The sequence below is a fragment of the Stigmatopora nigra genome, chromosome 10, assembly GCF_051989575.1.
Source record: "Stigmatopora nigra isolate UIUO_SnigA chromosome 10, RoL_Snig_1.1, whole genome shotgun sequence".
NCBI lineage: Eukaryota > Metazoa > Chordata > Actinopteri > Syngnathiformes > Syngnathidae > Stigmatopora > Stigmatopora nigra.
The window spans coordinates 2,785,962-2,807,917 of record NC_135517.1 but is presented as its reverse complement, the minus strand read 5'-3'; the positions used below and the strand labels follow the sequence as shown (position 1 = coordinate 2,807,917).

The 21,956-nt window shown below is 37.5% G+C and overlaps 1 protein-coding gene across 2 annotated transcripts in view; it reads right to left on the bottom strand.

Moving 5' to 3' along the window:
• Positions 1–21,956, bottom strand: part of tox2 (TOX high mobility group box family member 2) — a 112,467-nt gene that overhangs the window by 2,247 nt on the left and 88,264 nt on the right. Inside the window, exons 6-10 of one of the 2 annotated variants that reach the window (XM_077727201.1) lie at positions 14,162–14,473; positions 11,864–12,094; positions 5,791–5,871; positions 1,289–1,696; positions 307–458 (exon numbers count right to left, since the gene is read on the bottom strand). In XM_077727201.1, coding sequence (XP_077583327.1) covers positions 307–458; positions 1,289–1,696; positions 5,791–5,871; positions 11,864–12,094; positions 14,162–14,473 — 1,184 coding nt within the window. The remainder of the gene's footprint in view (positions 1–306; positions 459–1,288; positions 1,697–5,790; positions 5,872–11,863; positions 12,095–14,161; positions 14,474–21,956) is intronic. The other variant, XM_077727203.1, reaches the window with a different exon arrangement.

Below are 21,956 nucleotides of genomic sequence, written 5' to 3'. Positions count from 1 at the left end.
ATTTATAAAAAAAAAAATCTAAATATTTTATCTAAAATGGTCCGGCCCACATGAAATCAAGTTGACGTTAAAGTGGCCCGCGAACCAACCCGAGTCTGACACCCTTGGGTAAAAATATGGATATTTTTGATGACTTTAGGGGAGGTATGTATTTTTGAAAATAACCGTAAATTGTCAATTGCTTCAAGGTGAAATGGAATGAACTTAAACACATTCAATTTTATGTTATCCCAGTTGAAATGCTTAGGATGATTATGGTCGTCAATGGCAGTGAACAAGTCAAGTCATCAATACATTTGCACGTACCTGCAGTGGTTGCCGCATTCCCGATTGCAGTATTCGCCGTCCCAATCATGGCCCGGAGCCACACCCGGCCCGGGGCCGGGACCCCCGGAGCCTCCAGGAGATTGGGGGCCTCCGATATTCTTCTGATACTCTGACTGGAGGTGCGGAAATCCCTATAGAAACAAGTCGGTTAATACACTTATAGTCACAATTCCTTCATTGCAATAACTTCGGGATGTGCAATAACAATGTGCAATATTTTAGAATATTCATTTAATTTTTTATTACCTATATGTCTTTTTTTAAATTACTTATTTGTGTTTTTATTGGGAAATATACACTTTATGGAGGGTTATCGGACGTTTGGTCGCCCGGACGTTTGGTCGCCCTGACGTTTGGTCGCCCTGACGTTTGGTCGCCCTGACGTTTGGTCGCCCAGACGTTTGGTCGCCCAGACGTTTGGTCGCCCAGACGTTTGGTCGCCCAGACGTTTGGTCGCCCAGACGTTTGGTCGCCCAGACGTTTGGTCGCCCAGACGTTTGGTCGCCCGGACGTTTGGTCCCCCGGACGTTTGGTCGCCCAGACGTTTGGTCGCCGGGACGTTTGGTCGCCCGGACATTTGGTCGTCCGGACGTTTGACAACATGACAGAGTTTATTGTTGAAACCAGCTCTCAAAATTGTATTCACCCAGGCGACCAAACCTCCGGCGACCAAACCTCCGGCGACCAAACCTCCGGCGACCAAACGTCCAGCGACCAAACGTCCAGCGACCAAACGTCCAGCGACCAAACGTCCGATAACCCTACCGATTATTTTTGGGTGGTATTGTTTGCGTACCTGTATGGAGGGTCTTAAATGCAGGTGTCATTACAAATGCTGCTAACAAGACCACAAAATACTGTCAAAGTTAAAAGCTTCAACTTTATCTCTTAAAATTTTGACAATACTATCACACTGTTATACATTAAAAAATATTTTTTGCACTTTTTTTTTAAACGTTACCTGTTGGCCAGGAGGCGGGGAGTGGAGCGGGGCCTGCAGTCCTATCTGGTGAGAGATGATTGGCTGGGACTGAACCTGCTGCATGCGGATTGGCTGGTTGAGCAGTGAGCTCTGGTGAAGAGACAACTGCTGGTGAGGGTGAAGAGGCGGGCTGATCTGGAAGGAGGAGGGCGGAGAGGCACTAATGCTGGGCAGCATCTGCGATTGGCTGAGCGTCTGCGAGAGGGCGTGGCGGGGGGCGTGGCCGGCGTAGCTCTGCAGCTCGGCCAGGGGGAAAGCCCCCGGTCCCAGGTAAGGGGACGAAGGCTGGGGAGGAGGCGGCACGCTGTACATGGAGGGGTTAGAGAGCAGGTGAGGAGAACCCTGGCTCGTTTGGGCGCTTTTGGGCTCCGCCTGGTCGCTGTACGTCTGCAGACGCAAAAAAACAACAACAAGGTTCGCAACGTTTTGGGTGAAAATGGCAAAATTTCACATCAATTTTGAAGAAGAATAAAGGTTTGTCAATATCGAGGGTGCTCGGACATTTGGTCGCCGGTCTTTTGGTCCCTTTTGAGAGTTTACTGTTGAAACCAGTTCTCAAAATTATATTCATGACAGATAGTTTAATATCTAAGTATTGTTTAAGATCTAAGTACTGTTTAATATCTAAGTAGTGTTTAATATCTAAGTAGTGTTTAATATCTAAGTAGTGTTTAATATCTAAGTAGTGTTTAATATATAAGTAGTGTTTAATATCTAAGTAGTGTTTAATATCTAAGTAGTGGTTAATATCTAAGTAGTATTTAATAACTAAGTAGTGTTTAATATCTAAGTACTGTTTAATGTCTAAGTACTGTTAAATATCTAAGTACAGTTTAATATCTAAGTACAGTTTAATATCTAAATACTGTTTGATATCCAAGTACTGTTTAATATCCAATTACTGTTTCATATATAAATACTGTTTGATATCCAAGTACTGTTTAATATCTAAGTACTGTTTAATATCTAAGTACTGTTTAATATCTAAGTACTGTTTCATATCTAAGTACTGTTTAATATCTAAGTACTGTTTAATATCTAAGTACTGTTTAATATCTAAGTACTGTTTAACATCTAAGTACATTTGACCGGTGACCAAAAGGGACCAAAAGACCGGCGACCAAACGTCCGGTCACGATATCGAGGCGTTCCTATCATTCGTGGCCCAAAATTGGCAATAAATGAATCATCGACTAGGTTTTCTGAGATGTAACAACTCAGTTTTTTTTGTGCGTACTTTACGGACATTTTTCAACTAATTCCAAAAAAAATGTTCCCACTCCCATGCCATCCAAAATTGTTCAAGTGTGTGATATTGTAAGAGCAAAGTTAGAATAGTGCGAAATATGCCAGCGTGAGGCGGCGTGCCAGCATAAGGCGACTAAGCAGCAGCAACAGCACGCGCCATTGTTTCAACTAACAATCATGTCTCCGTGCCAGCAGAATTACGGCTCCCCTTTTTTCCTTTCTTGTCTATATATATACAAGCAACTAAATATACGACGCCCACATGCACTCCCTGGAAATAAAACAAACAACAAAACATATTGTTACAATTACCTAGCGACTGATAATGGAGATAAATGCATGTTTTTAAATCCTGAAACAATCAATTGGAATGTATCTGAGCAATTGATGGAGGTAAATAAGTTACATCGAAAAGTTTAACGGCATCAATATCGACTAACTAATAACAATTCATATACATCATTTAGATTGAATTTGCAATATCTCTAAACACCAATACTACTACTACCACTACTACTACGACTACTACCAGTACCAATACGAATACTACTACCAGTACCAATACGAATACTACTACCAGTACCAATACGAATACTACTACCAGTACCAATACGAATACTACTACCACTACTACTACTACCAGTACCAATACGAATACTACTACCACTACTACTACTACCAGTACCAATACGAATACTACTACCACTACTACTACTACCAGTACCAATACAAATACTACTACCACTACTACTACTACCAGTACCAATATGAATACTACTACCACTACTACTACGACCAATACCAGTACCAATATGAATACTACCACCAATACCAGTACCAATATGAATACTACTACCAATACCAGTACCAATATGAATACTACTACCACTACCAATACCAGTATCAATACAAATACCACTACCAATACAAATACTACTACAAATACCACTACCAATACAAATACTACTACCATTACTACTGCCAATACAAATACTACTACCATTACTACTGCCAATACAAATACTACTACCATTACTACTGCCAATACAAATACTACTACCATTACTACTGCCAATACAAATACTACTACCATTACTACTACCAATAAAACTGCCAATACAAACACTACTATCAATACAAATACTACTACCAATAAAACTGCCAATACAAACACTACTATCAATACAAATACTACTACCATTACTACTACCAATAAAACTACCAATACAAACACTACTACCAATAAAACTACCAATACAAACACTACTACCATTACTACTATGAATACAAATACTACTACCATTACTACTACCAATACAAATACTACTACAATTACTACTACCAATACAAATACTACTACAATTACTACTACCAATACAAATACTACTACCAATACAAATACTACTACCATTACTACTACCAATACCATTAACAATACGAATACTACTACCACTACGACTACCAAAACCAGTACAAATATGAATACAATTATCAATACCACTGGTTCTTCCACCACTACTACCACCACCAATACTACTACTATCACTACAACTAACAATACCACTACCAATATTTTTTTAACTTAAGAAATGATGATTTATTCCTCCTTAAAGAAGAATGCGTCATTCAATTCCTTTCCTATTCATCAGAGTAAAAACCAACCGAGGCTCACAGACATTTTAAAAAGACGGCGAAAGACTTCTGGTACGAGTCGTTAGTGACATTTGTTAACGGCGTTGGGAAGAAAGGCAACAGGTGCACGGTGAAGACGCACAACCCCAATTAACGCCACACCCACTTACGCAGTCAAAAGCCTCATTAGGTGCATCCTGCGTTCTTCCAGGATTATAAAGTTTGTATTTTTTATCTTTTCTTTTTAGGCCGCCAATGTATGGCGTCAATCAAGACTTAATTGAGCGCAGAAAAGCGGCTGTGAGTCACAAAAAAAAGGCACCCGTCTTCCAAGAGGCTGCTGATGAATGAACTATTCAGGGTTTAATCAAGGTGCTTGTTTCGGGGGAAACGAGGCGCGGCAAAGAGGGGCGGGGCTTACTTGGGAAAAGGAAACAATGATGGAGGGAACGGGATAGAAAGCAAGAAAAATGAGATACTAAGAATTTGGGTTTGATTCCCGTGCGGTGGAGGTGTGATTGTGAGTGTCAATGGTTTGTGAGGGTTTGGCCAAGTGGGTGGGATAGGCTCTAGCACCCCGTTACCCTGACGTGGAGAAATGGGTGTTGAAAATGAGTGAATAAATGTGGATAAAATGTTTGTTTTTTAAATGTATTGAAAGTTACTTGAGTTACTTAATTGCGTATTTTTAATATCTTTATATAGTTATCTTTTTGATGGAAGATAGATGGACAATTTAAAAGTATTTTGGGTAATTATTCTATTTTATAGAATATTTTCTGTTTTAGTTTTAGTTGATTTAGATATATTTTTGGGTAATGTATTCAATTTTATATAATATTTTATGCTTTTTTTTGAGTTGATTTAGAAATATTTTTGGGTAATGTGTTCAATTATATATAATATTTTATGTTTTATTTTTAGTTGATTTAAAAGTATTTGGGGGTAATGTCTTCAATTATATATATTTTTCTGTTTTATTTTTAGATGATTTAAAAATATTTTGGGATAATTCTTTAATTTTATCTAATATTTTCAGTTTTATTTTTGATTGAAAAATATTTTCGGTAATTATTGAATCAGTTATAATATTTACTGTGTTATTTTAATTTGATTAAAAAATATTTAAAAACAAACAAACTTTTATTTACGCATTTTCTCTTCTTAATTTTCAGCTAATCACTTATATTTAAACAAATATACATTGAAATTCCTTTAATAAATGCACTTAAGATTTATTTTGTATATCTATGTATCTATATTATTTTTTACCATTCACATAATTAAGATCCAAAGCAAACTCATCAATCAACCAAAAAATGACGTCCTTTTTCTGCATTCTTTTGATTGATTGTCACATTTTTTTACGGAAACCTGAAAGAAAAACATGTTCCTTTTTTTTCTTCCTTCCAAAGAATTGCGGGAAGCAAAAAAATGTGTTCAAACACCCGAAAGTCTCAAATAGAAACGCCCGAGCTTGGCAAACACTTCCTTTTTTTCCCTTCTCATCGTCTAATTTATCTTCCTTTATATCAGCGCTGACCCGTGTACACCAAAGACATGACCTATACGCGCACTAGCGTACACATACTGGCAGTTACCTTGGAAACCAGGCTTGCTCTGTAGGCAGCCAAAGCTTTCAGGTACTCCTTTTTAGCCGCTTCTGTTTTCCTCTTGTAGTTCTACAGAAAAAAAACAACAACAATGACATCATGAATCATCATTACAAAGTCAGCACATGTCTTATAAACGGACTCATTAGTAAAAAAACTGAAAAAAATCTGACAAAAAACTAATTGCTGGATAACCAACTCTCTTTTTTACTGATAAAAAATCAAATAAAAACACATTTGACCATGTTTAAAGCCAAATCCCTTATTTTCCAGACTACAGTGGTACCTTGACATAAGAGTGTCCCAACATACAAACAATTTGAGATATGAGTAAAGTTTTGAGCAAATATCTTGAGATACGAGTAAAATTTTGATATACAAACGCAAGAGGTTGCTAATAAAAACATCATGGCCTCTGTCTTTTTTGACGCATCTGTTTTGTGTATAACAGATATCTATGAGCACTGGGCGGAGCATTGTATTTTTTCAGGGTTTTTTTTGTTTCGTTAGTCAGTGTGAATGGCGGAGCTTGTTCGGTAATACGAGAGGAGTATATACTACTTCTTGTTGGCAAGTGGTTGTGTGTTATCCTATTGTGAGGACATTTGTGGGCATCATTTTCTGAATATTTTGAAGGGAAGACAAAAGCAAACATCCCGCGATAGGTTGCATCTGAAAGTCAGGGTGGAGGCGGAGCTAATAGAGCTAACCTGGGAGAAGGAAGGTATCAAAATTTAAAACAAAATTAGTATTAAGTTAAGTGTAAAGTTAGATTAAATGTATTTTTGAGTGTGTTTGCATCGTAATCCAAGTTCATTTAAATTTCTTTATGTTATGTTACGAGCGCGTTGCCATGCAAAAAGTCGGATTTCAGTTCTATTAAACACATTTTAGTACTGTTAAACCACTAGTTATTTATTACTTTATTAATATATGTCAAATTAGAACAAATAAAAATATTTTTCCAATCCAAAATCCTGTTTTTTGGGTTTTTTCCAGATAGTTGCAACAAATTAATGAGTTTTTAGTTCATTTCTATGGGAAACATTCATTTGAGTAACAAGAAAATCCCTATACGAACTCATTCCCGGAACAAATGAAGCTCATATCTCGAGGTACTACTATAGTTGTATAAAATGGAGATGTGACAGGTAAATAGTGATCTTAGCCACGCCTGGTAGGGGTCTCATTTTCTCTCCAAGACTTGGTATAGAATAACCATTAAGGATTCATGCGCTGTGACCGCATAAGTGGTGTAGGCAAGCTGTCAGCCACGACAAACACGGGCAAACAAACTGACCGAGACACACTGAAGCAAAACAAGGTGGATACAATCTCCGGGCCAAACAATTCATGTTTATCCTTTCACTTGTTTCCGTTTACGATTTGCTCTTTTCCTCCTACACTACAAAAGCTACTCATCATGTAAAAATAACTTTAACACTCTAACTCAAAAAGGCTCAGCTTCCTACTGTTGTTACTTCACATTTTAGAGTATTAAGGGGTTACTGGCTTATATGACATTTGTGTATTAAAATGACGTTTTTCCAAACACTTTGCCGTGGGAAATTGCAAGAATATAAATATAGCAAGATTAAAATTGAACTATTGCAAGGTTAAAATAAAAATATGATTAAGAAACATTAAATTATAGGTTAATCAATGACAAGATTTAAATTGTGAGACAGTCATTTTGTCGCTTATTTTTTTCGAAGTTTGATTTTTTCTGCCAACATTTTTTATTTGAAAAATTAGGAGATTTATGTTTTATTTTGAGAAAAAATCATAGAATTATTTGATTTAAAAACATGTTATTATTATTTTTTTTGATTCACTTGAACCAGAAGTTTTTAAGGTCGAATTTTGGTGGCAATAGGTAACCATGAAAATTTCTACTTTGGAATAATTTTGGAGGTTTATCTGATTCCTGCTGATAAAAAATGGATAAAAATGACTATTATTAATATAGGCAACATAGTTTTAAATTTAAAAAAAATCTGACATTTTTTACTGAAAAAAGTGTGCCGCATCTCAAAAAAACTCAAAACTCTTTCTATACCCAAAGCTAGCATCAGCGCTAATATTCCGGCTAGGAAAATACCAATAAACACCTGTAGAGGGATTGAAAAAAAAACAACCCGAAACAATTGCTCCGCCCACTTACAGCTAGTGTCTCCAAACACTCCCAGCCGCTTTCATTTCAAATTAATTTCAACATTGCTAACGATTTGCACAGCGACACCGACTTTTAAATAAATTACAGCCGCCTTAGGGCGTCTAATTACCACCCGAAAAAAAACCCGTCTTCATTAGCCGATGTCGGGAGGCTTTGGGTCAGTGTGAATTAAAACTGAGAGTGATGTACGCACGGCGTCTTCGTCACCCTGGCACCGAGGTGCGCCACTTGAATTAGCCCCTTAATTGTAGTCTAATGAAATGTGCTTGTTTGATAAGCACTTAATTACAGGAGACAATAACGGCGCCCCCTGTTGACAGCCAGCTGAGTGATGAGCTATATGCACCGAGGAGAAACAACCTCAATTGACGATTAAAGCTGTGACGGACAGGCCTTCACACCTGATTTTGATTGGTAAAAACATTAAAATATGAAGTCATACCACTACTTCCACTACTACTACTACCAATACTACTTTTATTACCACCACTACCACTACTACTTTTGTTACCACCACTACCACTACTACTTTTATTACCACCACTACCACTACTACTTTTATTACCACCACTACCACTACTACTTTTATTACCACCACCACCACCACTACTTTTATTACCACCACTACCACTACTACTTTTATTACCACCACTACCACTACTACTTTTATTACCACCACCACCACTACTTTTATTACCACCACTACCACTACTACTTTTATTACCTACTTTTATTACTACCATTACTACTTTTATTACCACCACTACTACTTTTATTACCACCATTAGCACTTTTATTTCCACTACTACTACTTTTATTACCACCACTACTACAATTATTACCACCACCACTACTACTTTTATTACTACCACTACCACTACTTCTTTTATTACCACCACTACTACTTTTATTACCACCACTACTACTTTTATTACCACCATTACCACTTTTATTACCACCACTACCACTACTACTTTTATTACCACCACTACCACTACTACTTTTATTACCACCACTACCACTACTACTTTTATTACCACCACTACCACTACTACTTTTATTACCACCACTACCACTACTACTTTTATTACCACCACTACCACAACCAAAGCTACCATTACCAGGCGACCTTTTTTTCTGAAATATACTGAAGTTTTCAGGCAGTTTCAGTTTTCAAAGGAAGTACTTGGAGAAAAGAAATTCAACAGGGAGAGCTAATATGCTTAAAATCTATCTTTAACCTTCCATTATTTCACTGGCAGCATGTACTGCAAAACAAGTGAAGTATCTTAATTTTAACAAAACAAAACAAAGCGCCTTTATGTTTCTGGGTCATCTTCAACATGACGTCACTTTAAGGACAAAAACAGTCCAAAATACTGCATTGATCTTACCCAGCAAAGCCTCTGGGATTTAAAAGGGAGAAAATATGGTGTTTTAATAATAATAATAATAATAGAAAGGCAAGAATAAACATAAACATACATAAAAGAAACTCAAGGACAGCACTCTCCACTACAAACTCACAAAAAAGAAAAAAAACTCGAACAAAGACACTTCAATTGTGCTTGAGCGACAATAACAGCACATAGCACCTAATTGGAAAAATGGTGTTAACAGAAGGCAACCTGAAAGTGTCCTTGAACACTATTATTAATTTTCTAAACAGCCAGCTACCTATATATCTGCTACCTTCTTACCCATTTATCACCTATCTACAAACTACCTGCCTACCTATGTACCTGTAAACTTAGTAACCTGCCTACCTATAAACCTACTACCTGCCTACCTATAAACCTACTACCTACCTACTTACCCTCAAACCTACGACCTACCTACAAATAAACCTACTACCTGCCTCCTTACCAACCAATAAACCTACTACCTGCCTCCTTACCTACCCAGAAACCTACTACTTACCTACCTTGAAACCTACTACCTACAAATCTGCTACCTACATCCCTACAAATCTACTACCTACCTAGAAACTGACCTACCTAAAAATCTACTACCGACCTAGAAACCTACCCACCTACCTACCTACTACTTACCTACCTACAAACCTACTACTTACCTACCTACAAACCTACTACTTACCTACCTACAAACCTACTACTTACCTACCTACAAACCTACTACTTACCTACCTACAAATCTACTACCGACCTAGACACCCACCTACCTTCCTAAACCTACCCACCCATCTACCACCTACCTAGCTACTACTTACCTACCTACAAATCTACTACCGACCTAGACACCCACCTACCTTCCTAAACCTACCACCTACCCAGCTACTACTTACCTACCTACAAATCTACTACCGACCTAAACACCCACCTACCTTCCTAAACCTACCACCTACCACCTACCTAGCTACTACTTACCTACCTACAAATCTACTACTTACCGACCTACAAACCAAATTCGTACAAACCTACTACCTACCTAAAAATCTCCTACTGATCTACCTACACCTGCCCACCCATCTACCACTTACCTACAAAACCCTCTACACTTATCCATCTACAAACCTAATGCCTACAAACCTACCAACAAATCTACTACCGACCTGAAAACTTACCAACCTACTTGTCTACCTACCTACCTACTGACCTACTTAGAAACTTACCAACCTACCTACGTTCCGAGCAACCCAAATTCAAATGATTTGACCTGTTAGTCAGCCCAAGAATAGTCAGAACGCCTTCTCGCCATAACTTGGCCATTAGCACAACAATGTGCCCTGACAAGTGACTGATTCAATCAATCACACTGAAAAAAATGTGCATATGAAACAGTGAAAATAAATTTGAAGCGAAATGGCAGGATTTTTTTTACTCTTTCCCATTCCCAGGAAAACGCTACGAACAAATCTACCCAGAAGCTTTCGGCATGCGACGGGTTAAAGACAGCATCAAACAATAACAATTCGGCAGCAGATGTCCTTGAGGCCAAACCAAGGACGCTAATTTCCTATTCCCTCGGCGTGATCAAATCACCCGGCAACACATATAAATAAAAGGACAGGAAATGAGGAATTCACATTCAGCGGTGTCAGACGGCCAAATGAAGATTCATGGCGAAGAGGCGCGGCAAAGGCGGCAAAAATTAACTGCGAATGAAAGCGACGGACAGCCTCCAAAGTCCGCCATGTGTGTGTGTGTGTGGCGTTCACTACGCAAACACTCAGTCAACCTGAGGCATTTTGTCAGCCACGTGGGAGCTTTTACTGAAAATAAAAACAACAAATCTGCGCCAACGCTTAAATCATCGCATTCTGTTTTTTTTCATCCCAATAAGCATTTAACATTAAAAACCTGTAACTTTTTTAGAGTTTAACTACACTTTCCCATAAACATTGACTAAAAAATCTAAGAAAAACTTCACTAAAGATCCATAAACACCCCAAAAAGTTCACTTTCAACCAAAACAGCCGAGTCCTTAGACCTTTTACACCAAAATACCATGATCTGAAACCTGGGTAAACAACTGAATTTCATAAAAATATCTCAATTTTGAAAGATTACTCTGTTCCCATCAATGTTCCCTCAAATTTTTCGTTGGTCTGGGCAGAAAGACAACCTCCCTGAGTGCACTGAGTACCAGTGTGAGTGACATCATCATTGCTCGCCAGCTGCCATAAGCAAGTGTATGTCAATGTTCCCTCTAATTTTTCATGTAAAACATGCTATAAAACACAAAAAACACAAGAGTGGACAGAGCTACTGCCATTGGCTGCCGCGTAAACAGCGCCATCATGGGGAGAGGGGTGTAAAAAACATTAAAAACAAGTTTGGATTTTATTTACTACGCACCATATGATTGCTACTGCGCAGAGAAGACGAGAATAGTGCACAATTGTTGTTGTTTAAGAAGAAATACCTGTTTCTGCTCTTCTCCAAGTCCATCCCACATGGAAGCCACGATCTTTGACACATCCCCGAATGTAGCATTGGGATTCTGCCCTTTAATGGCCGCCTGTGTATCCCTGAAGAATAGCGCATATGCCGAAACGGGCTTGGTAGGCTCATTGGGGTCCTTCTTCTTCTTTTTCTTCTGTGGTTTAGGCTTGGGCTTCATCATTTCGGAAGATGGCCGTTTTTCTCCCGGCATCTGGAAAAATTTGGGGTAAAAAACAAGTTTGATGGAGTTTAGATACCGTATTTTCACAACTATAAGGCGCACTTAAAAGTCTTAAATTTTCTCCAAAATAGAAATTTGTGCAGCTTATACGTGAATGCGGCTAATATACGAGAAAATACAGTACATTTTGATAACTGCCAATTTGTTTTATAACTGGTAGTAGTAACCTGACCGCTTAAAAAACTATTTTGTATATATTTTCGTGGCAAACAACGTGGTATCGGAATTAGCCAACACTGCATAATAGCATTTTGTATGTTTTTTTTTGAGTTTTTTTTTTTTTTTTTTGCAATTTCCTATTTAATGCCTGCAGAAAAAAAACATTCACGGCATTTATGTTCCAACATGGCGGTCATTTGATGTTGGCTAATTGGGTTTATGTTTAAAAAAAAGTAGATTTTTTCGTGAGATATTGATTGCCTAGTGACCATTTAACCATTTATCCAAAAACATTGATAGATAATGCAGATTCTACCAAAAACTAATCCGATATAGGCTATATTCAACAAAAAAGGATGTAAATTGTTATAATAATGGGCCAAGATGAAGTACGTATTTTTCCATTTCACCATATTGAGTTAAAAAGCTACTTTAAAGTTTTGCCTATTTGGCCCACATTTTTTTGAGTGGATTTGCTTTGTTTTTAAGCGAGAACACGGCGAACTTCACATACACGGACGGCGGGGTGTAAATGAGCGCTTTTGGAGCTCTTAGCACTTTTTAGATATTAAGAGAGCAGAATATCCCCTGAATATTTCCCCCCTTCTCGCTATACGCGAATTAAAATGATTAGCATCTCTCTCTCGCTCTCTTCTATCGGTAAGTAATTCCATTTGCACTCTCCACTCTGCTCGTGAGACCACCATCAAAGCTGGAGCAGATCCAGTAGGTGATTTAAAATTCCTCTTGCCCATAAATGTCCATGTTTTTTTTCTTCTTTTATTATAATTCACTGGAAAAGATTTAATGGATATGACTATTGCATCATTCCGGTACAGTTGCGGGCTTCAAAACATGGCAAATGAGAGCATTTTTTATTACCGTATTTTCACGACTATAAGGTGCACCGCATTATAAAGCGCACACTCAATGAATGACATGTTTTCTATATATAAGGCGCACTGTATTATAAGGCGCACTGTCAATTTTGGAGAAATTTTAAGACTTTTAAGTGTGTTTTATAGTGGTGAAAATATAGTAATTGCTATTGACTTCCAGGTATGAAGCACTCACTATTTTACAGTCACCTCTAGAGCCAGCCATTGTTGATGTTTTGAATTTGTTTTTGTATAAAATCTTGCAGTGGGGGAGGAGCTATATGATGGAAGATTTTGTAAACTAAGATGGCATCTGCATATTTAACAGTTTTCTTTCAGTTCAGGCGTTTGTGTTTTTTTTTTTAATATCCGACAGTGGTGGTTTTTCATTTTTGGTTTTCAGTTTTTTCCCATATATAAGGCGCACTGGATTATAAGTCGCACCCTCAACGAATGACAAATTTTATTTTTTCCATATATAAAGCACACTGGATTTTAAGACGCCCTGTCTATTTTGGAGAAAATTTAAGACTTTTAAGTGCGCCTTATAGTCATGAAAATACGGTAATTGCTATTGACTTCCAGTTATGAAGCACACACTACTTTACAGTCACCTCTAGAGCCAGCCATTGTTGATGTTCTGGATTTTTTGGTATAAAATCTTGCAGTGGGGGAGGAGCTATATGATGGAAGATTTTGTAAACTAAGATGGCATCTGCATATTTAACAGTATTGTTTCAGTTCAGGCGTTTGTGTTTTTTTTTTTAATATCTGACAGTGGTGGTTTTTCATTTTTGGTTTTCAGTTTTTCCCATATATAAGGCGCACTGGATTATAAGTCGCACCCTCAACGAATGACAAATTTTATTTTTTCCATATATAAAGCACACTGGATTATCAGTCGCCCTGTCTATTTTGGAGAAAATTTAAGACTTTTAAATGCGCCTTATAGTCATGAAAATACGGTATTTCTATCAACCAGCTCAAACTACTCTTGTACCTTTAAATGAGAATCAGTCTCCTCTTCCTGATTGGAACTGGAAGGAGAGGGCGTGGCCGATTTACTCCCGGGAGGTGAGGGGGAACCGTGAGGGTTGGGGTTTCGAACCAGCTGAGGGTTCATTTGGGACACGGCGCTCATGGGATTGGCCAGTACGGGAGGCGAGCGGTTAATCAGTGGGTGGTTACGGGAGGGATCGTAACGAACGCCATCTGGGTGGAGCTGCTGTTGGTGATGGTGGTGGTGGTGGTGGTGTTGTTGCTGTTGTTGTTGGTGGTGGAGGTGGTGGTGGTGCAAAGCCATCTCGTGCATCTGGGGTGAGAGAAGAAGACCATCTTTACTACAGTATCATCTTCTCTACAACCCAAGAATATGCAAATGCCAATCAGCCCAATATGCAAATGATCACAGAGATGCTATTTGTCAATTTGAGAGAGGCTACATCATGAATATGTTAAAATAATGGCAGTGTAGTGGGTGCTGTTGGAATTTTTCTTCATTGACTTTCACATAAGGACGGATTGCTTACCAGGGAATAAAGTCATTATGCTACTAATGATCTCTACTAATGTTTTGGAAAGGCTGGAAAACTGCAAATGTTGACATTTACACCAGATTGTGTGCATTAAAGTTGGAACAGAACACTAAGGATTTAAATGGGTGGTTTGTATGTGGTTTTATGGTTGTGGAAATTTAGATTAGTTGTAGTGTGAGGATGTGGATAGTTTTTTTAAACCCTTAAATAAGTGCTTATTAGCTGCTATTGACGGTTTTAGACGTGAAATCCATTTGGAATGTTCATGAATTGATTGGACATTCATTACTGTCAATCATGTTGAAACATAAGTAATTGGAGTCAAACTTGACATGCTAAATAATTTGAACGTCTATCTATACATGCATGTACATCTATGTGTATGTATATATATTTCAGTTTTTTTATTTATATACCGTATTTTCACGACTATAAGGCGCACTTAAAAGTCTTAAATTTTCTCCAAAATAGACAGTGCGCCTTATAATCCAGTGCGCCTTATATATGGGAAAAAAAACTGAAAACCACTGTCGGATATTAAGATTCTATACAAAACATCAACAATGGCTGGCTCTAGAGGTGACTGTAAAGTAGTGAGTGCTTCATACCTGGAAGTCAATTGCAATTACCGTATTTTCACCACTATAAGGCGCACTTAAAGTCTTAAATGTTCTCCAAAATAGACAGTGCGCCTTATAATACAGTGCGCCTTATACATGGCAAAAAATGTCATTCATTGAGGGTTTTGAAGAAAATATAGAAGCTGTAAACATTTGTGCGGACACTCAAAATACATTTAACCAGATCAAATAATTCACTTAAACCGCAATTGCCATCATTCACTTTTCAATCAAAAGCGGCAAACCTTTTCAGGTTCGATTGATTGAAGTACAAAAGAGAGAATGTTCTTCAATTTCCATTGTCTATTTTTTTAAAGGGTCCACGCTTAAAGTCTCCTATGCGTGTTGCTTTTAGCGCTTTTAAAAGATCTCGAAAAATAAGCACATCAAAGGCATTTCTCCCAGATGCGTTAAGACGGACTGCTTTTAACGCAACCATAAATGTGAATACGTTAGGCAATTTAGTCCATCAGAAAGCCATGAGCCAGCATTTGTTCTCGCTTTTGATTTATAACTATTTTTTTAAACATTTATGACTTAAATAATACATTACACATTAGCACCAAAGCCTTATAAGATCAAATCAAAAAAGCCTTGGCGTGTATAAACTCTTGATAAACACGAGTAGAACTTTAAAGATGAATACTCTCTAATCAAAATAGGCGCCCAGTGTATTGCCTGACTAAAAATAAAAAAAACAACAACAACAAACGACATATAATCCTCAAACTCATCACTTCTACATTTCAGTTAACTTCCAATCATAATTCAAAAGACTTTTCCCCCCCAACATGGTAAAACAGCCTCACAAAAAAAGTGAATAAAAGAGTAAAAAGGGGGAGTAGGAAATAGAAACCCATTAATTTTCCATTTTCCACGGGCTTGCTCTTTATGGGTCCTCACAAGCCGAGAAGCGTTGAAAAACCAATTAATCAAACATGAATGGCCTATCATAGCCACTGCGCTTCTATTTCCATAGCAACAGCCTCCTGGCACACACACATATACACACATATACACACACACATACACACAAATGTCACCCTTAAATGGGAGCCACCATGTTTAATGTAAACAACAAGAAGACAGTGCTACTTGATATACATTTAACTAGCGTTACCATCTTTCGCTATGGTGTTATTGTTCTTTTCATCAGGTGCATTTGATGTTGCTTTGATTGGTAGCGTATATTTTGCATACAAAAAGCAGAATAAACTGGTTCACTGTGCCGCAATCGTCCATACATTGTTTTTTTTTTGTTTGTTTTCCATCCCCCGCTATCATTCTTTCATTCAGGTTCTTATAGCTCACAGCTTGGACAGTTTTTAGCCAAACTAAACGGCTAATGAAGTGGTTAGCCGTTGTGAAACGGAGAAAAAAAACAGACTGTTGTGTGTTGTAGTTTAGTAAAAGATGGCTAATTTGACTGCTGATTAGCAAAGGAAATTGTGTTTATTTTTGGTGTTTTTAATATTAATTTCCATTTTTTTTTACTAACTACCATAACACACATTTGGGCTTGCAGATAATGAGTTAAAGTTCTACTATAAATTAAAATAAAAGTGTTTATGTTATGTGACAAGTGTGTTGCTATGCAAAAAGTTTGATTTTAGTACTATTAAACACATTTTAGTACTATTAAACCACTAGCTATTTGTTACTTTGTTAATAGATGACAAATTAGAACAAATAAAAATGATTTTCCAATCCATTATCTTGTTTTTGGTGTTTTTTCAGAGGTTTGGAACAAATAAATTAGTTTTTAGTTCATTTCTATGGGAAACATTAGTTTGATTTACAAGTAAATTGTCATACGAGCTCAGTTCCGGAATGAATTAAGCTCATATCTCGAGGTACCACTGTATATTTCAAACACAAACATGGACAGTATGGAAAAGCTGTTTTAAACACGAAGGTTAAAACCAGACATGTCCACAATAGGAGCCTTGTGCAACTCCTAGTTTGTCAACTTATCCGATCTTTGCTTTTAGATGAAAAGATGCCAATTCAGAATTACCCAAAGCAATAGTCAGTCAACCTTTGTATAATCCATCACCCCCGAAACTTGCAAATCACTGTCACAGTAGAATTAATTCATTAAAAGATTTTGCATTTAATTACCATTGAAACGAAAGGTCCATAATTATTAAGCGTAGAATTGAACGGCGGGCATTTTAAGCCAGTAAAATATGATGGAAAAAGATTGAGACAGAGGTTGCCAGTTGCCATAGGTACTGTATGCTAATTCATAATGGCATGGTTTGATTTCCCAGCGAGGAGATGAGGGAGAACATTGAGTTACAGGAATTTATCGGTCAGCGTGCCCTCTGCTTTTAGCATGAATGACTCTCTGGCACAGAGATGATTTGGCTCTTAGCGGAAGCAAACATCCCACAATGAAAGCTGGCCTCTTTCAGCAGTGCTTTGACTACATTTCTATTGACATAGTGTGGATTAAATAAAAGAAAAACCATGAAGAGCACTCGGGAAAGGATTGAGATCATGTGAAAACGTAGAGTCTACGGATTGGAGGTGGAATTTTTGTATTAAATTCAGAGTCGGGTTCCTATTGGGTGAAAAACAATGAAAAATGTGGGTAGCTAGATGAAAAATATTAAGCATTTTTATGGACAGTGGTCATGATGTTTTTGGTCATTTAACCCTTTCAGAAATAATGGACAGCTTTTTGAAAAGTTCATGTTTGAGTTGGTAGTAAAACTTTGTAGGATTTAAAAAAAAATACATTTTGATTAGATTTTTGGTGGAAATTAAAGAAAATATGGACATCTTTTCGAAAAGTTCATGTTAAAGTCAGTAGTAAACCTTTAAAGGATTTAAAAAATATATACATTTTGATTAGATATTTGGTGGAAATTAAAGAAAATATGGACATCTTTTTGAAAAGTTCATGTTTAAGTCAGTAGTAAACCTTTAAAGGATTAAAAAAAAAATACATTTTGATTATATATTTGCTGGAAATTCAAGAAAAATATTTTTGAAACATTTTAATTTTATTTTATTTATCTAATAAAAAATAGGGGCATCCCAGTAATTGAGTGGTTGGGGCAATTGCCTCACAGCTCTGGGATTCTGGGTTCAAACCCAGGTTTGGTCCAATTGTGTGGAGTTTGCATGTTTATTTGCATGGGTTTTCTCCGGGTACTCCGATTTACTCCCACATGCACACACATGGTTACTGATAGGACACAAAATTTCACCCACTTGCTACTGTGACATTGAAATTAATAAATGTATCTAAAAAAATAAAATAACATTTAAAAAATTGGCCCTTGTCATGACTGATTGGTTGTTTTTTGCATTGTGCCCTGTGATTGGCTGGCCACCAATTCAGGGTGTCCCCTACCTCTGGCCAGAAGTCAGATGGGATAGGCTCCAGCACCCTTCTAGTGATGATAAAGCGGTTCCGAAAATTAGACGAGATGAGCAAATTTTAAATAGATTGGTTAGAATACTCAGTTTGGATTGGATTTGGTTTGAATTGGATAACTTCATTTATATAGATTGAGGGTAAGATGCAGGAGGAAACCAGAGTACCCATAAAAAACCCACGCAAGCAGTGGGAAACCATACAAACTCTACATAATAATGTCCAAAACCGCCCAAAGATTGACTTATCGATCACAGCACTGTACATGCTAATCATTCTCCATCATCTTTTTTGCTTATTAAAAACAAAAACAAAACTACTATTAGCAATTAGAGTACCCTGACACAAACTTATATATATTGCACAAGTAGAAAAGTGTTCTGCCCGTCCATCTTGACGCCTGCCATGTTTGCATTCCTGCCTTGTACATCACAGTCAAATGGGAGTCAAATAACAAAAGGCTTTCCAATTATGTAGCAGCACATTGGGGGCCCGAGATGGAATATCACAAAGGCATTGTTCCCATTCGCTCTGCGCCCGACCTCACCTCCAATTGCCTGCACCATTTGATTTAGCTAAGGGGATTTGACCAGCAGTGCTGAGATGAGATGGGGGGTGGTGGTGGTGGTATGGGGGTGGGGGGGCTACTATTCAGATACAAGGAAGACAGAAAGATTTAAAGCAGGGGCTAAAACACCTCACCTTGGTGTGTCCTCGTGGGAAGTAGCTGCTTCACTTTAACATCCCCCCTCCAACTTATTAGTGTGATATATTTTTTATTCATTATTGACTGGAGTCTCTTCTGGGGAGCCTCAATCAATCACTTTATTCCATATCCAGTTGTAAAACAGGAGCGGAAAAATGAAGTCTATTAACGATAAAACTGTGTATTATTCACTGTTTGGTGTTTTAATAAGCGGTGTGTATGTTGTTGTTATTTTTTTTAGGGAGAATGGAAATAACTTGAGGTGGTTTTACTATAAGAATATCACCTTCAGTATTTCATGACACCATTTTTTTGCCGAAAATGATATAGAGCCTTGAGATAAGAGTGAATTTAGGTATAGCCACTGTCCGGTAAAGTAAAAAAACAAACAAACGTGAAGTACAATGATAGGATGCTCATTAAAATTTAATTTGAACAAAAAATAATTTGTTTTGTGATATGAGTTACGCAACAAATTAATATGTTTGCCTTGAGATAAGAGTGAATTCAGATGTAGCCACAGTCCGGCAAAGTTTAAAAAAAAAAGAAGAACAATGATAGAATGCTCATAAAAAAATAAAAATTAAATAAAAAATAATCTGATTTGTGATATGAGTTACGCAACAAATTAATGTGTGCTTTGAGATAAGAGTGAATTCAGATTCAGCTACTGCCGGGCAAAGATTTAAAACAAAAAAATGAAGTTCAATGATGAGATGCTCATTAAAATAAAATTTGAACAACAAATAATTTGATTTGTGATATGAATTACGCAACAAATTGATGTGTACTTTAAGATAAGAGTGAATTCAGGTCTAGCCAATATCCAGCAAAGTTTAAAAACAAAAAAGTGAAGTACAATGATAGTATGCCCATAAAAAAAATAAAAATCGAATAACAATGATTTTGTTTTGTGATAGGAGTTACGCGACAAATTAAACTCATATCTCAAAGCGCTATCATCTATTGATTGGTTGAGCCCAGTAGTAATTACTATAAACGCTTATAGAGAAGTCCATTAACAATCAAAGTGAGCATTCCTCAATGTTTAGACATTTTTAATCAGCTCCGTCCCATTTTTTTCTTTTAAAAAATAAACATCATGTGACTACAACATCCACACACAAACTCCGCCTCCTCCTGGCTGCTTGACTGGAGCCATCTTGTTTAGAGTGATGGCTCACTCGCGCAGGTTCACGGCCGCTATTGTAAAATCAGCCAGCGTTTAATTGAAACAAATGACTATAATAATAGAACATTATCCCTGCAGGCACCCAACCGTGACAGCTTTAATTAGAGGCGCGTTCGGGTGCCATCCTTCAAAAAAGAGCAGTAAACACGAGCCTGCGGGCTGAGGGGGGAAGGTACGCCGGTAAAAGGGGTCCCCCCCCTCCAAGGTACTCCTTGTCGCCCCCGAGGGCAAGGCACGCTAACGATGGCAAGTCACCCCCGCGCACCCGCCCTCTCCCCGGCGCGTCTTTGCTTTATCAAGCTTCACACGCCCAGGGGGGGTCATTTACACTGAATTAATGCGGGAGGCCATTTATGAATCATACATCGGAAGACGGGGAGGTTTTCTACGTGACATCGTGCAGATGCTGAGTCAAGAGAAGCCGAGTAAGCAGATGTAGGATCGTAGCTTCATTAGCAAGGGGCTGTTTGATAGTTGAAAAATGAGGATGGAAGGATGGGGTTTTTAGGGGGGGGGGGGGGGGTGATAGTTGAGGTTTTTGATGAGGGGAAAAAGTGTAGTTGGGGTAAATTAGGAGATGTTTAAGGGGGAAAAATACTTCTTAAAAGTTGGATATTGGCTATCTGTAGCTAGTTTGAATGCATGGATGAAACCCCAAACCAGAATTCTAAGTCAGGGGTGGTAAACTTTTGGGCCCGTGGGGGGGCCACATTGACTTAAAAAATTTGATAGATGGGCGGGGTCAGCACAAGATATGATACATATAAAAAAGTGCATCCGTTAAGAGTACATATGAAACAAACAGGAATAAAGGACTAAAGTATTAACATACTCATCACTCATCATTAAAGTATTAAAAGGTATAAAGTACAAGGTAAAGTAAAAAGGAATAAATTAAGAAATATTAAAATGTCATTTAAAAAAAAGATGGAGGGGCTGTAACACACGAAAGACTAATGATTAATTCAACCAAAAATTGTTTTGTCTACATTTTGGCACAAATTCCGATATCAACAATGGAATGATTTTTATTAATTTGGATTTTTGGGACAGTTTTAGCTGCATTTTGATTCAAGGAAAACATCAATTTTAGGAGAATTCACTATAATATCAATTCATTGGAGTTTAATATTTGCCACTATTACAGTCTGTCACAATTAAATTTGATTTAAGAGCAGCTGTTTGATTTAACTGTTACGCTGATAACATATTTTTATTGTTCTTTCTTTCTCCTTTCAATACAAAATTACTTAAAGTCAGGATTGAATTTCATAACTTTACTCATCCCCTATTCAGGAAATGTCATCATCCCAGTAGCACAACATTGAGAATACAGACACAGCAAAGCCATTTT